This window comes from Dipodomys spectabilis, unplaced genomic scaffold, assembly GCF_019054845.1.
Source record: "Dipodomys spectabilis isolate Male_0828 unplaced genomic scaffold, ASM1905484v1 ptg000015l, whole genome shotgun sequence".
In the NCBI taxonomy this organism is placed as follows: Eukaryota; Metazoa; Chordata; class Mammalia; order Rodentia; family Heteromyidae; genus Dipodomys; species Dipodomys spectabilis.
The window spans coordinates 11,170,001-11,191,218 of NW_024870692.1; the positions used below are offsets into that span (position 1 = coordinate 11,170,001).

The following is a 21,218-nucleotide window of genomic DNA, read 5'->3' on the forward strand; positions in this document are numbered from 1 at the left end:
CCTTCCAGGGTTCAGATGATATGATCTATCAAGTTTTCACTTTAATTTCAAGTCTCTGATCCTGTGTCCTAGCAGCTCTTTCCCTGTCTCTTTCTCTCTCTCCTCTCTTTCTTCTTGCTCATAAAATTAATCCTCTCAGTGTCAGATGTCAGTGGCTTACACCTGTAATCCTAGTTACTCAGCAAGCTGAGATCTGAGGACTATGGTTCAAAGTTAGCTTTGCCAATAAAATCCATAACTCTTATCTCTAATTAACTACCAAAAAGCTGGAAGGTGAGCTGTGGCACAAGTAATAAAGTGCTAGCCTCAAGCACAAAAGCTCAAGGACAGCATTCAGGCCCTGAGTTCAAGCTCTAGGACCAACACACACACACACACACACACACACACACACACACACACACATACACACACACACACACACACACACACACACACACACACACACCCTCAGATAATTTTTCCTGTGAATGTTTTCAGTACATCCTAGCACTGTCTCAGGTACCTGTCCCTAAGAATATCTCAAAAAAGTATGACAATTATTACTCATAGTTACTTCTTAGATACTGGGCCTAGCCTATCATTATATATTCTATCATTTCATTCTCAGAACTTAGGATGGCCACAGACATTTATGAGCTTGTACAGGGTCATGAGCAGACAGTTAGGGTCACTGCACTTTAGAAAGGTCATTGAAGTTGAGGTGCGTCTGTGTTCTCAAGCTGTTTAACTAGCCCCTGGCACGGTTTATAAATATTTGTGCATGGATGAGATGAAAGGGCTGAGCAGAAATTGCAGCAGCATCCATCTGCCTCCAAGTCAGGTCTTGACGGCTGACCTTATCCAGCACATAAAAAGTTGGAAGAGAAATAATTAGCACATATATACCACATTTTCTTGATCCATTCATCGACTGAGGGGCATCTGGGTTGGTTCCATATCTTAGCTATGGTGAATAATGCTGCAATAAACATGATCGTGTTGGTAGCTTTAATATGGTCTTGTTTGTGATCATTTCGGTAAATGCCCAAAAGTGGGATTGCTGGGTCATAGGAGATCTCTATGTGGAGTCTTTTGAGGAACCTCCACACTGCTTTCCAAAGTGGTTAAACAAGTTTACACTCTCACCAACAATGCAGTAAGGTTCCCTTCTGTCCACATCCCCTCCAGCATCTGTTGTTGTTAGATTTCTTGATGATATCCATTGAGGTAGAATCTCAATGTTGTTTTGATTTACATTTCTTTTATGGCTAGAGAGGTTGAGCATTTCTTCGTGTGTCTGTTGGCCATTCTTATTTCCTCTTCAGAGAAGTTTCTCTGTAAGTCTTTAGCCCACTTACTTATTGGACAATTGTTTCTTTGAGGATTTGTTGTTGGGGGGATTTAATTTTTTTAGTTCCAAGTATATTTTAGATATGAGACATTTGTCCATTATATACCTAGTGAAGATCTTCCAATCTGTGGGCTTTCTATTGATCTTGCTAGCTATGTCTTTTGCCATGCTGAAGCACTGCAGCTTCATGCAATTTTATTTGTCCAACCTTTCTTTAATTTGTTATGTTTCTGGTCTCTATTAAGAAAATTTCGGCCTATGCCAAGGAGACCTAGGGCTTCTCAAGAAAATGTGATACACACACACACACACACACACACACACACACACACAATGGAATTCTATACCTCCATCTGAAAGAATGACATCGCCCCATTTGTTAGGAAATGGAAAGACTTGAAAAAAATTATATTAAGTGAAGTAAGCCAGGCCCAAAGAAACATAGATTCCATGGTTTCCCTTATTTGCAATAACTAGTATGTGTCTGAGTCAAGCAGAAAAGGTCAGATAAGATGATGTTAAGCAAAATGAACCCCAAGATAGGGACACAAGTGCTTTTTTTCTTTCTTGCTATTGTTTCTAACATATTTATAAGGTACCACGTGATTTTTTTGTTGCTTTGTATGTCCCTTCCCCACGGTATAACCCCTGTTTTCACTGTATTTGATGTTGGTATAATTTGTGGAGGGGAAGGGAAAAAACAGATTGTTTAAATAAGGATACAGGTTGACTCACTGCAACAATGAGATATACAAGACGCTATATTGAAAAACAAACTTTACAATTTAGATGGAGGTGAAGGGTGGGGGCAGAGTGTAGTTGAGGAGGTGGGAGGGAAGGGATGGGAAGGGGAAAAACAAAGGAGGAGGCAACAATGCTTGATAAGAAATGTACTCATTACCTTGCTCATGTAATTGTAACCCCTCTGTACAGTATTTTCACAATAAAAAACTTATTTAAAAAAAGAAATAACTAGCACAGTAAAAATTCTAAAACATAGCAGCTTCTCTAAGGACTAGGTCCATCTATGTAATATGAACCTATACGGATTGCTTAAGTTACAGCTTGCAAAACCTGCCCTGTGTACTTTATTTCCATCAGTTCAACACTGTGGAGAGCAGAACCTCTCTTGTAGTGCTTTTGTAGATTGCAAATGATGCAGAGATCACCCCTCTTGACCATTGTGTCTGGTCCAGAGTGGAAACTGAAAAAGTTCACCTATATCTTCCTGTATGGCACAGGCTTATATGGAAAGAAAGATGCCAATTTAACATGGATTCTAAAAAGCTATCGAGATTTTCTTCATGGTGCTTTCACAGAGATTCACTCTTTTGATCTTTATAACAATCTGAGGATAAAGGCCAAGCATTTGGGCAGGGAGGAGAGTGAAATGAAGATGATAAATATAATCATGGCCACTCAGTCTCTCTCTCTCTCTGGAATCAGATGGTTTGGATATGGCTTGAATGTGTCTCCCAAGACTCTAGAAGCTTCTGCCGAATGTTGGTTAGCAAAGGACTGTCCCTTCCTGGCTCAGAACATGCAGGCTTGAGTGCACAAGGCGGAGTCAAAGGTCATTTCCTGACCTTGGAAATGGCCAGCAAGTCCAGAGTTCCTGCATATCCAATGTATTCTAGTCACATTAGAATCTTAATTTCAGCATTAAGAGGAAAATCCACTGCTGGGTCTGGTGGCACATGCATGTAATCTTACCTACTCAAGAGGCTCAAGAGGTGAGGATCGCAGTTCAAAGCCAGCCAAGGCAGGAAAGTCTGTGAGACTTTTATCTCCAATAAACTATCAGAAAGCTGTAAGCAGAGCTCTGGCTCAAGTGCTAGAGCTCTTGCACTGAGAAAAAACAACACAACAACAAAAAAACAATTCAAGGACAGTACCTAGAACCTGAGTTCAAGAAAGAAAAGGAAAGAAGAAAAGAAGGAGAAGGAAAGAAAAGAAGAAGAAGGAGAAGGAGAAAGAGAAGGAAGAGGAGGAGGAGGAGGAAGTGGAGGGGTGGAGGTAGTAGGAGGGGGGAGGAGGAGGAGGAGGAAGAGGAAAAAGGAAGGAAGGAAAGAGAAAAGAAAATTTATTCATACATTTGTAAAGTACACAAAAATAGTCTTTAGAAACTCCCCTTATATAGTGAAAGAACTAGTGTAGAAAAACCATAAGCATCTCAGAAAGAATGAAAAGAATCCAAAGGGCATTTACTGGTCCTTGCTCTCCTCCATGTAATGTTGTAGTGAGAGAGTGCCAAGGCTCAGACTTAGCTCTTGGCACTACCTTAAATCTCACCAGCAAAACTACAGAGCAGTAGCTGAAGACAGAAGTTAAATATTTAAGTTTCTAGGCAATAATAAAAATTACACTTATCATTTTTAAAATAAAATATATTCCAATTTAATCATCTTTCCATAGTAACTGATTTATTCTATAGTGGAAAAACAAAATATTTCAAAGCTATTTATAACTATTTATAATCCTGCATGAAAGGGCTGAATCCTATGCAGAAGTGATACTGAAATATCACAGTGCTCTGAAAACAAAAGTTGATGTAGCCCAATGCTTGGGTAGAATTGTGTGGAAATAGAATCTTTTTTGACTCAGTAGTAGGGCTTGAGCTCAAGGCCTTATGCTCTTGCTCAGCTGTCTTACTCAAGGCTAGCACTCCACCATATGAACCATGCTTCTAGTCCAGTGTTTTGCTGGTTAGTTGGAGATGGTATCTCACAGACTTTTCTGCTTAGATGGGCTTTAAACTATGATCCTCAGATCTCAACCTTCTGAGTAGCCAGGATTATAGACAAGAGCCCCCAGCCCCCAGCCTTGGAAGTAGAAGCTTAAAACCATTAGAATATTATTTCTTTGGAAATTTTTGAAATGAAAATGGTAACAGTAGCATCTGCATCTTAACATATTTCAGTTGAAAATACAGATTAATTTTATATGTGCCAAGGAATACAAGACTCAGGTAACCTGACTCTAGCATTTTTTTAAGAAATTTTTATTGTGGACTCTAGCATTTACTACTTGCCTTTAAGCAAGTTACCTAAACCTCTTCAGACTACCTTTGTATTCCCTTCCAGAAAATAAACATAATTGATAATACTGCATAGACATAGTTGCATGGAATAAATTATGTTATCCATATATGTATATGTATACATATATATATATATATGCATATATATATATATATATATATGAGTTGTGTGTGTGTGAGTGCCCTCTTAGTGTTTTGCACTTAGTAAACACACAGTATGTATTAGCAACTGTGTTATGGTCATTATCACTATTGCAGGGATTCATTCTCACACCTAGTCAGCTGCATTCCTGGAAATATAAAGTACTATCATCTTCATAAATCATCATTCTTTCCTATGATACATAATTAGGTTATTTTTTTCCCATTTATGTTTTGTATCCTATTAAGAGGTCGAGTAAACTTCAAAGCAAATCCCTATTTTCTATTTATTTGATCCTACATGACATTGACACCAAGAGAGATAAGAGAGAGATTGCCCTCACTTTATAGAGTTTAGGGAGGTAACTGATTTGCCCAAAGTCACACTAGTCACAGATAGTGACAGGATTCAGGGCCACACTGTTGAGCTCCTCCTTCAGAGTTTTTCCTACCATTACAGGCTTTTTCAAAATAGCAACTTTCTAAGATTTAATTTCAAGCAAGATATGTGACCCTACGTGAATTAGCAGGAAGACCATGAACTAGAAGAGTGCCCTGTGACACAGGTCCACAATTGGGTAGATATACACAATATTAACATGGGATTGATTGACTATGGTGTGGTAATGATATCCTTATCAAACATAGGAGTGATTACTGTGAGATTTGTAATACCTATGGTCCACGCACAGATTTCCCCCTCTATTTGCCTCCAGAGCCCACTCTGAAGACATTTCTAATACAAGTACAAGCTGCTTTCCTTTCTTCCTTTCTCTCTTCATTTCCTCCTCACCTTCCTTCCTCTCCCCCCCTTCCTCATCCTTCTTTCTTTCTTTCTCTTTCTTTCATTCTTTTTCTTTCCTTTCTCTCTCTCTTTCTTTCCTTTCTCTCTCTTTCTCTCTCTCTCTCTCTTTCTTTCTTTCTTCCTTCCTTCCTTTCTTTCTCCTTTTCTTTCCTTTCTGTCTTTCTGTTTTTCTTTTTGCCAGTCCGAGGGTTTGAACTCAGGGCCTAGGCACTAGACCCTGAGCTTCTTGTGCACAAAGCTAGCACTCTAACACCTGAGCCACAGTGCTACTTTTGGTTTTCTCTGATTATGTGGTACTAAGGAATCAAACCTAGGGCTTCATGCATGCTAGGCAAGCAGTCTACTACTAAGCCACATCCTCCCCCCACCTCCTCTTCCTTTTAAATCAAGCCTTAACTTATCTTCTCCTCATGTTTTGCCATTGCTCAAGCTGATCACCAACAGGGAATGAAATAGCTTTCCTCTCAACTCCAAATGGAAAAATTCAACTTTTCTTTTAAAATCTGGTAGAAAGCCATTTCTCCCATGAAAGGTAACTCAAACATGTTACCCTACCAGCCAAAATAATTGTTGTAGCCCAAATCTATCAATTATTTAAACAGCTCATTCTAACTTCTTTTTCTTTCTTTCTTCCTTTCTATTTTTTTTTTTTTTTGTCAGTCGTGGGGTCTGAACTCTGGGCCTGGGCACTGTCCCTCAGCTCTTCAGCTCAAGGCTAGCACTCTACCACTTGAGCCACAGCGCCACTTCTTCCAGCTTTTTCTGCTTATGTGGTGCTGAGAAATCGAACTCAGGGCCTCATGCATACAAGACAAGCACTCTACTACTGAGCCACCTTCCCAGCTCTCATTCTAACTTCTATAATTCCTTCTTGTCCTCTCAAATCTATATGTATTTCTAGGTCCTAGTTTGGGTCTTTACATTTCCCCAGACACATGCACAGCAGAGCACCATGAACAGAGCTGGTGGTTAGTGATGATATGCCTGTGTGAGTAATCAAAGGACAGTCCTTTGGCATGTGTTTGGGACTTCATCTCTATTGTGTAATATACGATGAGCAAATTGCTGTGGTGCGTCGGGGTAGTTTTCTAAATGATCTTGTTACATAAATGATGAGGTTAGGGTGGATCTCAATGGTAGGACACCTGCCTAACATAAGTGTGTACAAGGTCCTGCCTGTGATCCCCAGTACTGTAAAGTAAGTCAACAGATAAGACTGAAAAGATAATTCAGACTATAAAACTTCAACAGATAAGAAATTAAAACTATTGCTAAATATTTTTTGGATAAATGTCTTAAACACTCCATTTAACTCTTCATGCATAGGGAGAGATTTAAAGAAGAAGAACAACAACAAAAATCTCAAAGTAAGTCTTAAAATATAAAAATATAAGCCAGGTACTGGTGGCTGACACCTATAATCTTAACTAGATTAATAGCTATGCTGAAATCTGAGGATCAAGGTTCAAAGCCAGCCTGGGCAGGAAAGGTCCATGAGACTATTTCCAATTAACTTCCTAAGAAAGCCGAAAATGAAACTGTGGCTCAGGTGGTAAAACACTAGTCTTGAGAAAAAAAGTGTAAGGGCAATGCCCAGGCCCTGAGTTTAAACCCCATCACCAACACAAAAATAAATTATTAATTAAAATTTAAAAATTAAAAATCTAATAGAACAAGGAAACACGTTGAAATTGTTTTGGGCATGGAGGAAGGGAACATGATGGAGGAGGTAAGAATGACTGGAATATATTGTGAGCATGTGAAAATTTAACAATGAAATTCCCTGTATATAAAAATGCTAATAAAAGCTGGGCACTGGTGGCTCATGCCTGTAATCCTAACTAGTTAGGAGGCTGAGATCTGAGGATCACAGTTCAAAGCCAGCCCAGGCAGGAAAGTCTCCAATAAACCACCAGAAAACCGGAAGTGGCGCTGTGGCTCAAGCGATAGAGCACTCGCCTTGAGCTGAAGAGCTTAGGGACAGTGCCCAGAGTTCAAGCCACACTACTGAAAAAAAAATGCTAATAAAAAAGTGGCAAGATAATAAAATACAAATCTATGTTCAGAGAGTAAAAAGGGTCAATTGACAAAAAAAAAAGTATTGGGAGGAGTTTTTAAAAGTTCAATCTTACTCTATTGTGACAGCACCCCTACATCTGCATCAATATCTGTTGATTACTATTGTTCATGAACTGAGATGAAGAAGTGTTGGGAAAGAACACAGTAGATGATCCAACATTGCATAATTCATACTGGCAGTGGTTTAGAAAAAGGAAAAATGATGATGACAAAACACAAATGGAATTGGCACTATGTGATATTGCTTCTCTGATCGTAAAATGTGTCATGAGAGGAACAGATGCCATGAACTAGCCTTATTCAATCCTGAATGCCAAGAGCTAAGTGGGCCACAGTTAGAAATCAGTGTTTGACCACACCACTGGGGAACTCAGTGGCCAACACCTAGGTTCAACCAAGACACTCTCTCTCTCTCTCTCTCTCTCTCTCTCTCTCTCTGTGTGTGTGTGTGTGTGTGTGTGTGTGTGTGTGTGTGTGTATGCTATTCATTTATTTATTTAGACCCAGGATCTCATTATGTGGTTCAGGCTGGCCTCAAACTTGAGATCCTCATCCCTCAGCCTCCCAAGTGATTACAGGTATGAACCACCATTTCTAGCTCAAGTTGAATTAAACTCTATTTTTTTCCACACAGAATTATCCATCTATCCTTTACCTTTTTTTACCAGTAATTAAGAAGTGGACACTCAAAACAATTCAATTCCTACTTGGCTCAGCATTGTACCACAGCCACCAAGCCCTGATATCAAAATGGCATATCTGGAGGAACACAGACAAACTGTGTAGCTAGAATAAGGGCATATATGGCATCACCATGCTAGTCCAGAGGAAAGGTGTTTCTAAAAAATATTGGGATTCGGAAGGGATGTGAAGGGTAAACAAAGGAGGAGGCTGCAATCCTTGATAAGAAATGTACTCATTATCTTGCCCATGTAATTGTAACCCCTTTGTACAGTATGTTCACAAAAAAAAATAAATAAAAATAAAAAAAATTGGGATTCATGGTGAACAAATTTAGAAGGCTCTGTTGTGGGTTCCCCTCCGAAAGTTGCACAGCACACACTACGGGCAATGAGGAACACCACAGTAAGGTCTCTGTCACACTTGGTTCAACTCAGAAGGTCCAAATACATTTGACTATGAACTTTATTCTACTAACTCCTTTGACTATTGATACCTAGCTTGGGAAACACTTGAATCTACCCTACACATAATATCTCTGTGACTTTCAATCCAGTTAAAGGCAATGCTTGTTTGGGCTGTCCAAAAATCATTGCTTAAGGGAAGACTTAAACTAGAAATGGGAAGTTACAGAATTCTGACAATCAAGTTAGGATCTGGAAATTTTACCTTGAGAGAGAGAGAGAGAGAGAGAGAGAGAGTATTACTAAAGAAAATCATACTTTAAGCACAATTACTATGGCTAATTGTTCATACCAGCATGTTCTTTATAGAAATGATTTACTGCCATGGGTCCCCTAAAACAAATTTATGTCCTTTTATGTGCAATAGGAAGCAGAGAATCAAGTGATTATCCAAATAGTTCAAATCAATCTCTCTTCCTACAACGATCCAACACATGCTATTCATGTTGAGATCATTCAATTGTTCTAGGTTTGAATGTGGAACTAGAAAAAGTGAGAGCACAGGCCATGTGAAAAGCGATCATTGTTCTACGCTGTTTAAGTATATTTTATTAATAAATTTGGCCTTCAAGAAGATATAATCATTGACCATCTCTAATACCAGTAAGGAAATGTCTAGAATACTGCATGACATAGTATACTGAAAATTCCTTGAATATCAAAGAATTTATTTTCCCATGTTCCTAGTTATCTCATTCACTATGGAAGACTGTAGCACTAAGTTGTACTATAAGTATACATACCAAAGAATCCTAAAAATCAGTTTGGCTAGCTGTTATACATCTAAAATAAAATCCATACATTTTCTTTTTAAATCACAAGCATCTCCAGTAATTCAAGTGAAATCCATTCACCTTTATAAAGGGAAAAAATCCTGATATATTAGAACTGATCTATACTTCGTATTATCAACATTTTAACATAATACTTTAAGATATATGCCAACATATACAATGATAAAATTTAAAGAGGGATGTCATTTTTTAAAAAACTGGAATGTCATATTTTAGTTTTTTAAATTCAAAACCATAAAAACATTAATATGCAAAATCTTTCTAAAACACGATTGGTAGGTGTCACATTCTGAATTAAAGAAAACATATTCCAGAATTTCCTCCTTCTAAGATCTAGGGGCACCAGTAGGTATTAATACACTCGTGAAACACCCGGATGTTAGACTGAACTTTCAGTTCACTCACTCCATTGCAATTTAATGGTCAAAAGGATCATGTTTTCAAGCAGCCCTAATGGCGGTACCTTACCAGTGTAGATGCTGGCATTGGAAGCTGGGATGCCAAACTGTGACTCGATGAACTTGGGAATGAAGGTAATGAAAGCAGTTACAATGGCACTCTCAGCTGTGTATGACAAACTCACAAAAAGGAATGTCATGTTGCTTAAGATCCTGACAGCTGCTCTTGGTAGGTCTACAAAATGACAAAAATGACAAATGAATGTTATAAACAATGGATGGGAAACAAAATAAAACTGAATTGTCTTTGAAATGAACTGTGGAAAAATAGCCATTTGACAGTCTTTGCCGCAGGACAATAACAACGGAAAGATCAATTAGAAACCATTTCCCTTATGAGAATTGGTTATATTGGCTTTTTTTTAAGTTTTCAACCAAGGTAAGGAAGAAATAATGTGTCTAAGAACATACCTATTTACAAATAGCCTTATAGTACCTCAATTAAGCCTCCTACTTCAAAAACTTGTTTAAAACAAATGCTTTGCATTCTTCACAGTAGAACACATTTTCTTTTTTTTTTTTTTTGCCAGTCCTGGGACTTGAACTCAGGGCCTGGGCACTGTCCCTCAGTTCTTCAGCTCAAGGCTAGCACTCTACCACTTGAACCACAGTGCCACTTCTGGCTTTTTCTGCCTATGTGGTACTGAGGAATCGAACTCAGGGCCTCATGCATGCAAGGCAAGCACTCTACCACTGAGCCACCTTCCCAGCCCCTAGAACACATTTTCTGTTTAGATCTTGATTAGAATACATTTTCTGTTAACACTCTCAAAGTCTACTAAGTGGGTAAAATTTCTGCATACAGCTCTAAGTTATGGGTTCCAACCCATCCAACTACCACTTTCCTGAGAAGATCATTTCCGAGTTGACATGTTCTCTCCCCATATTGCAGGTACCCATAGCAGAGGAACAAGGACATGATGGAGATCTCATCTTCCAGAAAGTACTAGCTGAAGAAGCTGAAGTGGATGAAGCTGTAAGGCTAGACCATTCCAGGTACTTTGGATTTATTATGGAACAAAGATCCATGATTGCCCACTGGGAAAGAGACTAGAGATGGCTCTGCAAGTTGCTGTCTAGTGCATGCTGGCCTATTCCTCAGGAAAGAACAAAAAGTCTATTCCTTTATTTCACAGAGCTTGCCACAGATGAATGCACAAGTAATTTTTTGCAGCATTATTCATCATTACATGTAATTTGTTTTGTAGTCATATGTAAGTAAAAATCAAACCAAAACTGTATTTATATGTGGTCAACATAACACTTCTCACCACATATTTAACATGACACAGATTGAGAAAAAGAGGGATAAAAGAAAGTTCTTTGAGGCTGGAAAGGTGACTCAGTGGTAGAGTGCTTGCCTTGTATGCATGAGGCCCTGGGTTCAATTCCTCAGCACCACATAAGCAAAAAAATTCAGAAGTGGTGCTGTGGCTCCAGTGGTAGAGCTCTAGCCTTGAGGAAGAGCTGAGGGACAGCACCCAGGCTCAGAGTTCAAGCCCCATGACCAACAAAAAAAAAGGAAGTTCTTTGATATTTTTGCAAGTTTATAAGGCACATTCATGTAATCCCCACATATCTCCATGGGAAAAATAAGGTTCTCCAGTTTTCTTACTAGTCATCCCAAAATATAACTAAACCCTTAGACTCCAACATAACAAAGTCATTTCATTACTATTAACCAACAAGTTTTACTATAATGTATAGCCTCCTAGTCACCAAAATCTGACAATCAGAAAGTAAGATTATTTGCTATTATAATTTTAAATTGTAATCAAATTGAATGTTCTATATCTTAATTAAAAATTTAAGGTTAAACCTTAAACCATTTTGAGAGAAAAGATGAACATTTTATTTTTAACATAAACATAATCAAAGCACTTTCATAAAGTCTCCAATAATTTTCTTTTCTTATAAACAGTAAACTAAAATATCATATACAAAAAATTAAAGTTAGTGTTAAGAGTGCATATCAACATTTAAAGATTCAAATTCAGTTCACTTGGTATACCAAAAGCCAATGAGTTGAGTTTAAAACACCTGGAAGAAATTGAAAGTAAAAAATTAGATTCATGATGACACACTGTGTGTGTGTGTGTGTGTATATATACATATATATATATATATATATATATGAACATTTAAAACATACTAGTCCTATCAAACTAATTTTTTCCTTTAGACTCATTTGAGTCAATAAGTAGCCCTCTGTTTGCAAAAGCAAGTAAGTATACATGGTGAGTTCTCTCTTCTCTTTCATTAAAAAAACGAAAGTCTGATGTTCAAACCTTCTAAAAGTCTAACTGGCCTTCTTTTTTTCCCATGCTCAGCAGCCCCTTACTAGAATTGAGCTTCCTGCCCATGTGCCCTGCAGGTACAAGATACATGTGCCTCTAGCTGGTGGACTAAGCCATTGAAAAGTAATGAAAGTCAACTTTCCAAGTGCCCAAGAATGGAGTTAGAAATATGAAAGGATGGAAAGTTAGATATTAGATTCTAGTGAGAGGAACAGACATGCAGCTCAACTGGTAGAGCCTAGCAAGTATGAGGGCCTGAGTTCAAAGCCCAATACTTCCAAATTAGAGCTGGAGATTAGCATGAACCAAATAGGTAGGCAAATAGAAAAATAATTTTAGATAGATAGATAGATAGATAGATAGATAGATAGATAGATGTATAATAGAAAAGTGTGAAAATCTAATAGGAATCAGATACACTTGATCCTCATTGTTCATGGATCTCACATTTACAAATTAATTAACCTATCAGCTAAAATTCATTTGCAATTTCAAATTTAAATTACTTTCAAAGCCACACTCTAAAAACTTGAGGTAGGAAGGAGTGACATTATCCAAAATAGAAATGTCCTCATTACCTGACTTATGGAGCTGTAACTCCATTGTATATCACCTTTAAAATAACAATTTCAAATAATTGAAAAAAAAACAAAAACAAATGAGGCATGCCATTCATCTGCCCCAGCTGAAGTGGAGCACAATGTTCTTCCTTCAGGTTTCATCACCATGTGCTAAGTCCCTTTTACAATATGCTGCCACATTTTTCTCATTTTGCTTTTTGTTGGTGACTTTGCTTACTTTGTAGTAGCACATACTTATAATCTCAGCATTTTCAGAGCTAAAGGCAAAAGGATCTGCAGTCCAAGCTAGCCTTGGATATATAATAAAGACCTTGTCTCAAAATAAAATAAAATAAAATGCCCTGAGAGCAGTGCTGTAGTGGTATCTAGAGCTCTTAAGCACAAGTCACTGGAAGAAGCTGTGGAAAAACTATATCCAGGAGCCTTCCTTCATCATGAGTTACAGTGTTATTGGCCAAAGGTCAACATTAATACACCAACACTACGTATTAAATACCTGGCTTCAAATAGAAGCACATTAATAAAATCAGGCTATGTGCACATCTATTAATGATCATGGTGTGACACTATCCTAACTCTGTATCTCCCCTAGGAGAATGCTTCTGTTATTTGTTAATTCTGTGCTCATGGCGACTTCACAGAGACCAACTGTCACAAGGAATGGGAACTGACTATGCAGCTCCAAAACACTCCCTGTAAGTACTTATACCTTACTTACCAATTCATAATTACACTATGTTTATTAACAGTATCATGAAGAAACCTAGCAAATGTGATTGCTTCCATTGATGAAAGTTAACCTAACTGATGATTGGGCAAATGAATACCATTTGCCTTTATGAAGCATTATTTTGGGGGTAGGCCTAAAATAACTCCACAAATAAGAAGACATTTCAAACTGAAATTGAGCAACAGTCTATGACATTAATGGCTTATTCTTTTTCAAAAGATCAAGGTCACAAAAGGCCAGGAAAGATGAGAAACTGATCCAAACTGAAGGAGACTAAAAGATACAGAAACTAAATACAGGTGAGCCTGGACTGAATCTAGACATAGAGTATTATTGGGATTACAGACCAAGTATTAATGGGCCCTGTAGTTTAGTAAGTAGCACAGGTTTAATGTTAAGTCCACATTTTGCTTGTGTGTGCTGGTCCTGAGGCTTGAACTCAGGGCCTAGGTGCTGTCTCTCTACTTTTTTTTCTCAAGGCTAGCACTCTGCCACTTGGGCCACAATTCCACTGCCAGCTTTTTTTGCTGATTAATTAGAAAGAAGTTTCTTAGACTTTCTTGGGACCACAATCCTAAATCTCAGCCTCCTAAGTGGCTAGGGTTATAGGCATGAGCCAGTTGGCACTTAACAAAGTTCTTTTTTTTTTTTTTTGTCGGTGGTGGGGCTTAACTGTGGGCCTGGGCACTGTCCCTGAGCTCTTCAGCTCAAGGCTAGTGTTCTAGCTCTTGAGCCACAGCTCTACTTCCAGTTTTCTGGTGGTTTATTAGAGTTAAGAGTCTCACAGACTTTACTGCCCAGGCTGGCTTTGAACCACAATCCTCAGATCTCAGCCTCCTAGTAGTTAGGATTATAGGCATGCGCCACCAGCACCTGGCTAAGTGCCTATTTTTAATATGATTGCCAGGAGCCCATGTAGAAAATTGTCCTAGCACTTAGGATATACACCATAAGTACAAGAAGAACTTCCTGTCTGCAAGTTCAAAGAAACATTCAAGATTGAGGAAGGAGTACAAGGCTCAGAGTAATGGGGGCTCTGTGTGCGATTTTACAGCCTTTACAGAAATTCAAACTCCTTTCAAATGCTCAAAGAAATTGAGCAAGGGAGTTGCTAACTACTTGGGTTTTCCACCAAATACCTATTTTTTTCTCCCAATCCTACCTATTCCTTCAATTTTCCTAGTTCCATTTTCATATTTACACAATGAATATGATGATTGTCTTCTCCCACCCTTCCTAATTTTTATGTTGCAGTATATATTTTAGATAATTTTAATATTTTAGATAACTGTATCATTATAAAAATCAAAGATGCCATTAAAATCACGACGAAAGAGAAATGATGAAATAATGATAAGTGATCATTTCTTGGTCATATAAGCTAAGAAATCTTAACAAATTCAGTGTTAAGAGCAAGCTAAGACTAAAAGCAGGAAATGTCTTAAATGGTAGTAATTAAGAATGAAATTCAATACAAAGCACCTTCACTCAAGATACTATCAAATGAACAGAACTGAGCAACCACTGGTTGAGAAGTGTTAGTAGCATTGAGAAAGATTTGCTCTTCTTTTTGGGAGGAAGTTCCATCATCCTGTGCACCTGGACCAGGTTATATCTAATCACAACAGAGCTATGCTGTGATGAATTTGAAAATGGATCCTCCCAATGACCTTGCAACTCTTCAAAGTTTCAGAAAGTCTGAGATGAGTGGTGTGAGTGGACTCTTACGGAAGCTGTAAGAAACCAAATCAGCCCCATCGAAGGCTGACACACTACCACATCTCCGAAGCCTTATAGATGGCAGCATCATAGAAGGGATCTGGTATTGTTCTCTCCTATTATTTTGGCCAATAAGCAAACTTGCTCCTTTGGAAAAATGTGTCCCATTGTGGAGAGAGGTCTGAGTGCCTGCCAGACTGAATCATCCCTCACCCCTTTTCCTCCTCACTCTCTTTGGAATCTACATGCCAACATTCTAAGCCTTGACATATTATACTGTTTTTCTGTTGTCTCTTTTCCTCTCTAGCTTCCTTTGAGAATAATAACTGTAACTTTTCAGATAGATAGATAGATAGATAGATATCTACACATATACTATATATCTCCAGAGTTCTTCATCCTGGGGGAGTTGCTCAGAAAGAGAGAGAGCAAAATTTGTAAAATTTTCTTCAGAGATATATATGCCCAGCCAACTATCTTAATAATTAAACTGATCATATTAATGATAATTTAGTGCTATAGTTTGGAATTGAAGGGTCCCCTGAAGATCTGTGTATTAAAGGCTTGATCACCAGGCTGAGGTGTTATTGGAAGGTGGTACAAAGCTTTAAGAAGTAGGACCTGCCAGGCACAGGTGGCTCACACCTGTAATCCTAACTACTCAGGAGGCTGAGATCTGAGGATCAAGGTTCAAAGCCAGCCCAGCCGGAAAAGTTCATGAGGCTCATATCTCCAACTGACTGCCAAAACTAAAGGCAGAAGTAAAGCTGTGACTCAAGTGGTAGATAGAGGCGTAGTGTCTAGGCTCTGAGTTCAAGCTCCAGGACCAACATACATACACACATAAAAGAAGACCTAGTGAAAGGAAGTTAGGTCTCACCCCCACCTTTATTCCCAGCTGCCATGAGGTCAGCATGCTATCAGTCAGTCCTCTCTATTGATTAAAATCACCTGAGTACTATCATTGCCCTTCCTTAACATCTCTCTATGAAATTCCTTGACTCTTCTAAGTACTAAAAGTATTGATCCCTTAACTGCACATCTTCTAGTTCTTTTCATTTGTGGACCCTAAAGTCCTCTATTATATCAAAATGCTTGTGGAGACTTGTTCATGGAACTGTTAAAACTTTAATAACTTCTTGTATGGCCAGGAAGTCTTGCACCATCCTTGGTATGTTCTGGGGCACTGAACAGAAACAACTTTTCTACACTTGTTACCCAGGAACAACAAGCAATCTTTAGTCTCATTCTCCTGAAAAAGCTCAACTATCTTCACTGTCAAATTCAATATGGCCCAGACTGTCCCTATCTTCTACCTGTTTTCTTCAATACTAATGATGCATGGATTCTTCAACTCCCAAGTCCCCAAAAGTATTCCAAGACCTCCAGTTGCCTTGCCAGGAGCCTGTCCCTGCACCACTCACCTATATACAAAAGGGCGAGATCAGAGGCATCAGGCCCCAAAATGTGTCATCAATGGAGCTTGCCCCAAGTACACTCTTGTACATTTAAACCCAGCACTGGTACGAATTTTCATACATCTTTCTATTATTTTTATGACTAATCCTATTGCTATTTTGCACTGAGTACAAAGAAAGAACTTCCTTCTTTAGGAATCCCTTGCCCATATTGTCATCTTACCTTTTAGCTCATAAACTGTATGTCCAAATGTAAAGGTTTGACCTACCACAAGTAAATGAACACGCAAAGAAAGAAAGGTAGAGCAGAAAACAAAACAAAAAAAAAATAGAAAAGGAGAAAACACGAATAGAGCAGAATATGAGAATCAGCAAAAGAAATTGAATATGGCCACAATAATTTTCCTGAGCTTCAATTCTGACTTAGTTTCTTGGCCACCAAAACAAAAAGTTCTCTAAATTCAGTATCAGAACCACAGAAATGTTCTAATTTCTTCATGGATAACAAACTTTCTCTTTATTATATTCTAGAGCAATGATTCTCAAGAGTATGGCCTCTGAAACCAACATCATCTGGTAGCTTGTTTGAAATGCAAATTCTCAGCTGGGTACAGTTAGTGTTGCCTATAATCACAGCTATGCAGGCAATCAGGAGGATTACATTTCACAGCCCAGGCAAAAACTTTGTGAGACCCCCCCACACACACTCTTTCTCAACCAATAGTTGGGCTATCTAAAAAGAAGGTTCACAATTCATGGTGGCCCAGGCCTAAATTAAAGATCAAATTGGGAGGGGGGGAGGGGAGTGGATGTAGTTGTGGAGATGGGAGGGAAGGGATGGTAGGGGAAAAACAAAGGAGGAGACAACAGTGCTTGATAAGAAATGTACTCATTACTTTGCTCAAGTAACTGTAATCCCTCCTCTATACAGTAGTCTCACAATAAATAACATAAAAAAAAGACAAAATTCAAAAAATAACTAAAACAAAAGGGGTTGAGTAGTAGTGTAGAGCTCAAGTTTCTGAGTTCAAACCTCAATATCACAAAAACCTGTTAATTCTCAAGTCCCAGTTCAGATCCTCTAAATTAAATACTTTGAACTGGGCTCAGCAATCTGGGTGTTAGGATGAGTCTTAGTGATGCTGATATACACTAAAGTTGAGTATCACTGGTCTAAAAAAATTGGGAAGTTATAGAAAGCCTACTCAAGCTGGATACCTGTGGTTCACACCTGTAATCCTGTAATCTCAAGAGGCTGAGATGTGAGGAAGGCAGTTAGAAGCCAGCCCAGGTAGGAAAGTCTGTGAGACTCTTATATCCAATAAAGCACCAGAAAACTGGAAGTGGCGCTGTGTCTCAAATGGCAGAGTGCTTACCTTGAGCAAAAGAAGTTTAAGGATAGTGTCCAGGCCCAGAGTTCAGCCCTAGGAGCAGCAAAAAAGCCCACTTAGCAGTGACCTTTGGGCAACTCTGGGGACTGAAGTGACCTTCAAGAAAGGCTGCAAACATGGTCATCCAGTGCAATTCAGCAAAAGTGTTCATTATGCAAGAGAGTTAATATAATGTAACCCCAGCTCATAGCTTTTGGAGGGTCCTACTTTCTAGGTGAAAACATGGTCCTAATATGGCCCCCAATTTTTATGCTTCTTTTGAAACCTATTCTGAAATTTCTTGGGGGACTCTAATTCAAAATTTACTCCTGCCTCTCCTCTCTGTACTAGCTCCCATCCCTACTATCTGGAGTTGGAATCCTTAGGCCATCTTTGGTACCTTTCTCCCCGTGATGCACATAGCAGCCCTGAGACCCACTATGTAGTGTAAACTCAGCCAGAAATGTAATTGAGGAGGGTGCCTTTCTGGTGCTTCCTTTCTCAGTGAGTAGATGGTAAATAAGTCAGTAAAATAGCCAGCCCACCATTATCCTCAAGTTCTATATCTGCAGATCCAAAACAATGGGATTAAAAGGCTGTCATGGTGCTATATGCTTGTAATCCCAGCTATTAGGAAGTGATTGTAAATAAGAGGACCTCAGTTTAGGCCATTTCAGACAAAAGTTATCCCAAAAACCAACTAAGAATGACGTTCAAGATGCATTGTACACATAGCCTAACTTATAGAGTAAGCCTCTTTGTACAACTACTTAATAAAAAACATTAAGTATAATAAAAGGTGCTTGCCGATCAAGCACAGGGCCTGAATTCAAACCTCAGTACCCTAAGAAATATACCATATTTGTTCTATACATGTACAGACGTTGTCTATACAACTCTATTCACACAGCATGATGAAGGATGATCAATAATCTAGAGATAACTTATGGTATTCTGGAGAATGTACATAGGTTTGTGCAATACTATGACTATAGTGTGGGGCATTTTGTTTGCTTGTTTGTTTTAGGGTTTGAACTCAGGGCCTTTTGGTTACTAAGCAGGCGACTATGCCATTTTTATATAAAGAACTTTGGTATCTCTGGATTACTTTTTTTTAACTTTTATTTATTTTTGGGGGGGGGGTCCCGGTTGTGGGGCCTGAACTCTGGGCCTGGACTCTGTCCCTCAGCTTTGAGCTCAAGGCTAGTGCTCTACCACTTGAGCCACAGCGCCACTTCCGGCTTTTTTTTTCTTTTTGCTTATGTGGTGCTGGGAAATCGAACCCAGGGCCTCATACATGCAAGGCAAGCGCTCTACCACTGAGCCACCTTCCCAGCCCAGTATCTCTGGATTCTTGTAATTGACTGAAGCCAGTTCCCTACAGATACTAAAGGACAACTGTATACTGCAGGTTAGTGGTGGATACTGGAGAAAAAAAAGAGAGAGAGAGAGAGAGACAGGTTTTTTTAAAAAGTGTTAGATGGAACATTGAAGGGGTTTCTTTTCCTTCTTTTTCCTTCTTTTTTCTATTTTTTTTTTCTGGTATTAATTTGTCTTGTGTTTTGTTTTGTGACTTTTAAAGAAGGTGGCTAAGGTAGACTTGATTAAGAAATTCCATTTGAATGAAAGACTAAAGAAAGTATAGGGCCTTTGGGGAGACCATCCACCGCACAGGGACAGCAAGTGCTAAGGCCCTGAGGTGAGCATGTTCTAGCATAGTTGAGGTCAATGTGGTTGAAGCAGAATTTTAAACAACAACAAAGAACAACAAAAAAAAACTAGATGAAAGAAGATGATGATGTTGGGAGAGAAATGCTGGGGAGGGAACTTCCTGTAGGTGAGACGGGAGGCCATGGAAGCTTCTAGAAGAGGAATGTTGTCAGGCTGTTCCAAATACTGAGTCAGCAGTAAGGAGATGGGGTAGGAGCAGTACAGTAGGCTGCTGTCCCTTCCTTGTCTTCTGCTCAACCCCTCACAGAAAGCTGTCCAGAGCTATCTCCCATGCTTTCTCCCAGCCCCCACTAAGCCACACATTCCCCCTTGTCTACCTCTCTGAGTGTTGCCAAACCCCTGCTCAATTCTCTCCACATAAAGAAGGAATTCAGTGGAAGGCCAAGCCACAGGATCTCTACAGCATGGCTCCATCTTGCCTAGTTAACCTTTCCTCTGCTCTGAGGGACATATTCAACATGCCAGCACAATAAACTATTTTAGGCCTACCCATGTCCTTTGATTTGCCTGGAATGCTCCTGCCGTTCCATCTCTACAAGATTCACCTCAAGTTCCCTGCTCCATGTAACCCCGCCTGATTCCTCAACCAAATGCCTTCTCACCTGCCCCTGGGCCTCCACACCCCTGGGTCAGCCCTCTTTCTATGTCCTTAATAGGTTTCTGTCTGACCTTGTGTCCCTGAGTAAAGTTTTTAAGCTCTGAGGGAAAACCATGGCTCATTCATTTCGCCTTAGCCTAGAATATGGAAACTTTTACAAGAATAAATAACCTTCCAAATTTAGTGGTGCTACCATTATCTTTTGATGAAAAAAAATACAAACTTGAAACATTCAGCGATTTCTTTAAACTCAATTGATCACTTCAAAGTAATTAGGCTCTTTAGTGAAGATTATAAATATATTTCACTCAACATACAAGTCTAGCAGAAAAAGAGCACATGCTTTCTGCTAGATTAATAATGATAAAAGATTAAAAGATAAAGACATTTTAATAATTAATATCCACCAAAAGTTTGCTGTATAGAAAAATGTCTGATTAAATTTGTGAGGCAAAAATCAGTTATAGCAGAACATACTTGTAATTCCAGCTCCTGGGAAATGGAGGTGGGAGGCCAGCCCGGGCTACATAGCCAGACCATGTTTCAAAAACAGTAATAATAAAAATTAGAATAAAGTCATGGGTCAATGGCTCATGCCTGTAATACTAGGAACTCAAGAGGCTGAGACCTGAGGATCATGGTTCAAAGTCAGCCTATACAGGAAATCCATGAGACTCTTATCTTCAATTAGCCACTAAAAGTACCCAGAAGTAGAGCTATGGTTCAAGTGGTATAGCACTAGCCCTAAATCAAAAGCTCAGGGACAGTACCCAGCCCTTAAGTTCAAGACCTAGGACCAGCACACACACACACACACACACACACACACACACACACACACACACATACAATCAAAAAGCTTTAAAATACTGGACCTCAAACCATAGGAAAATCGATCCATTTAAATATTTTAAGTGTTTGTTTTTATTTTTAAGATTTTTATGGAATCGATGTTAATCCTCTTTATGGAAAGGTAATG

At 38.9% G+C, this 21,218-nt stretch overlaps 1 protein-coding gene across 3 annotated transcripts in view; it reads right to left on the reverse strand.

Annotated features, from left to right (window-relative positions):
* The window catches only part of Slco5a1 (solute carrier organic anion transporter family member 5A1), a 119,482-nt gene that overhangs the window by 34,787 nt on the left and 63,477 nt on the right, over positions 1-21,218 (reverse strand). For 2 of the 3 annotated variants that reach the window (XM_042666254.1, XM_042666272.1), the window contains exon 4: positions 9,806-9,970. The exons of the other annotated variant lie outside the window; for it this stretch is intronic. In XM_042666254.1, coding sequence (XP_042522188.1) covers positions 9,806-9,970 — 165 coding nt within the window. The remainder of the gene's footprint in view (positions 1-9,805; positions 9,971-21,218) is intronic. 3 annotated transcript variants of the gene reach the window in all.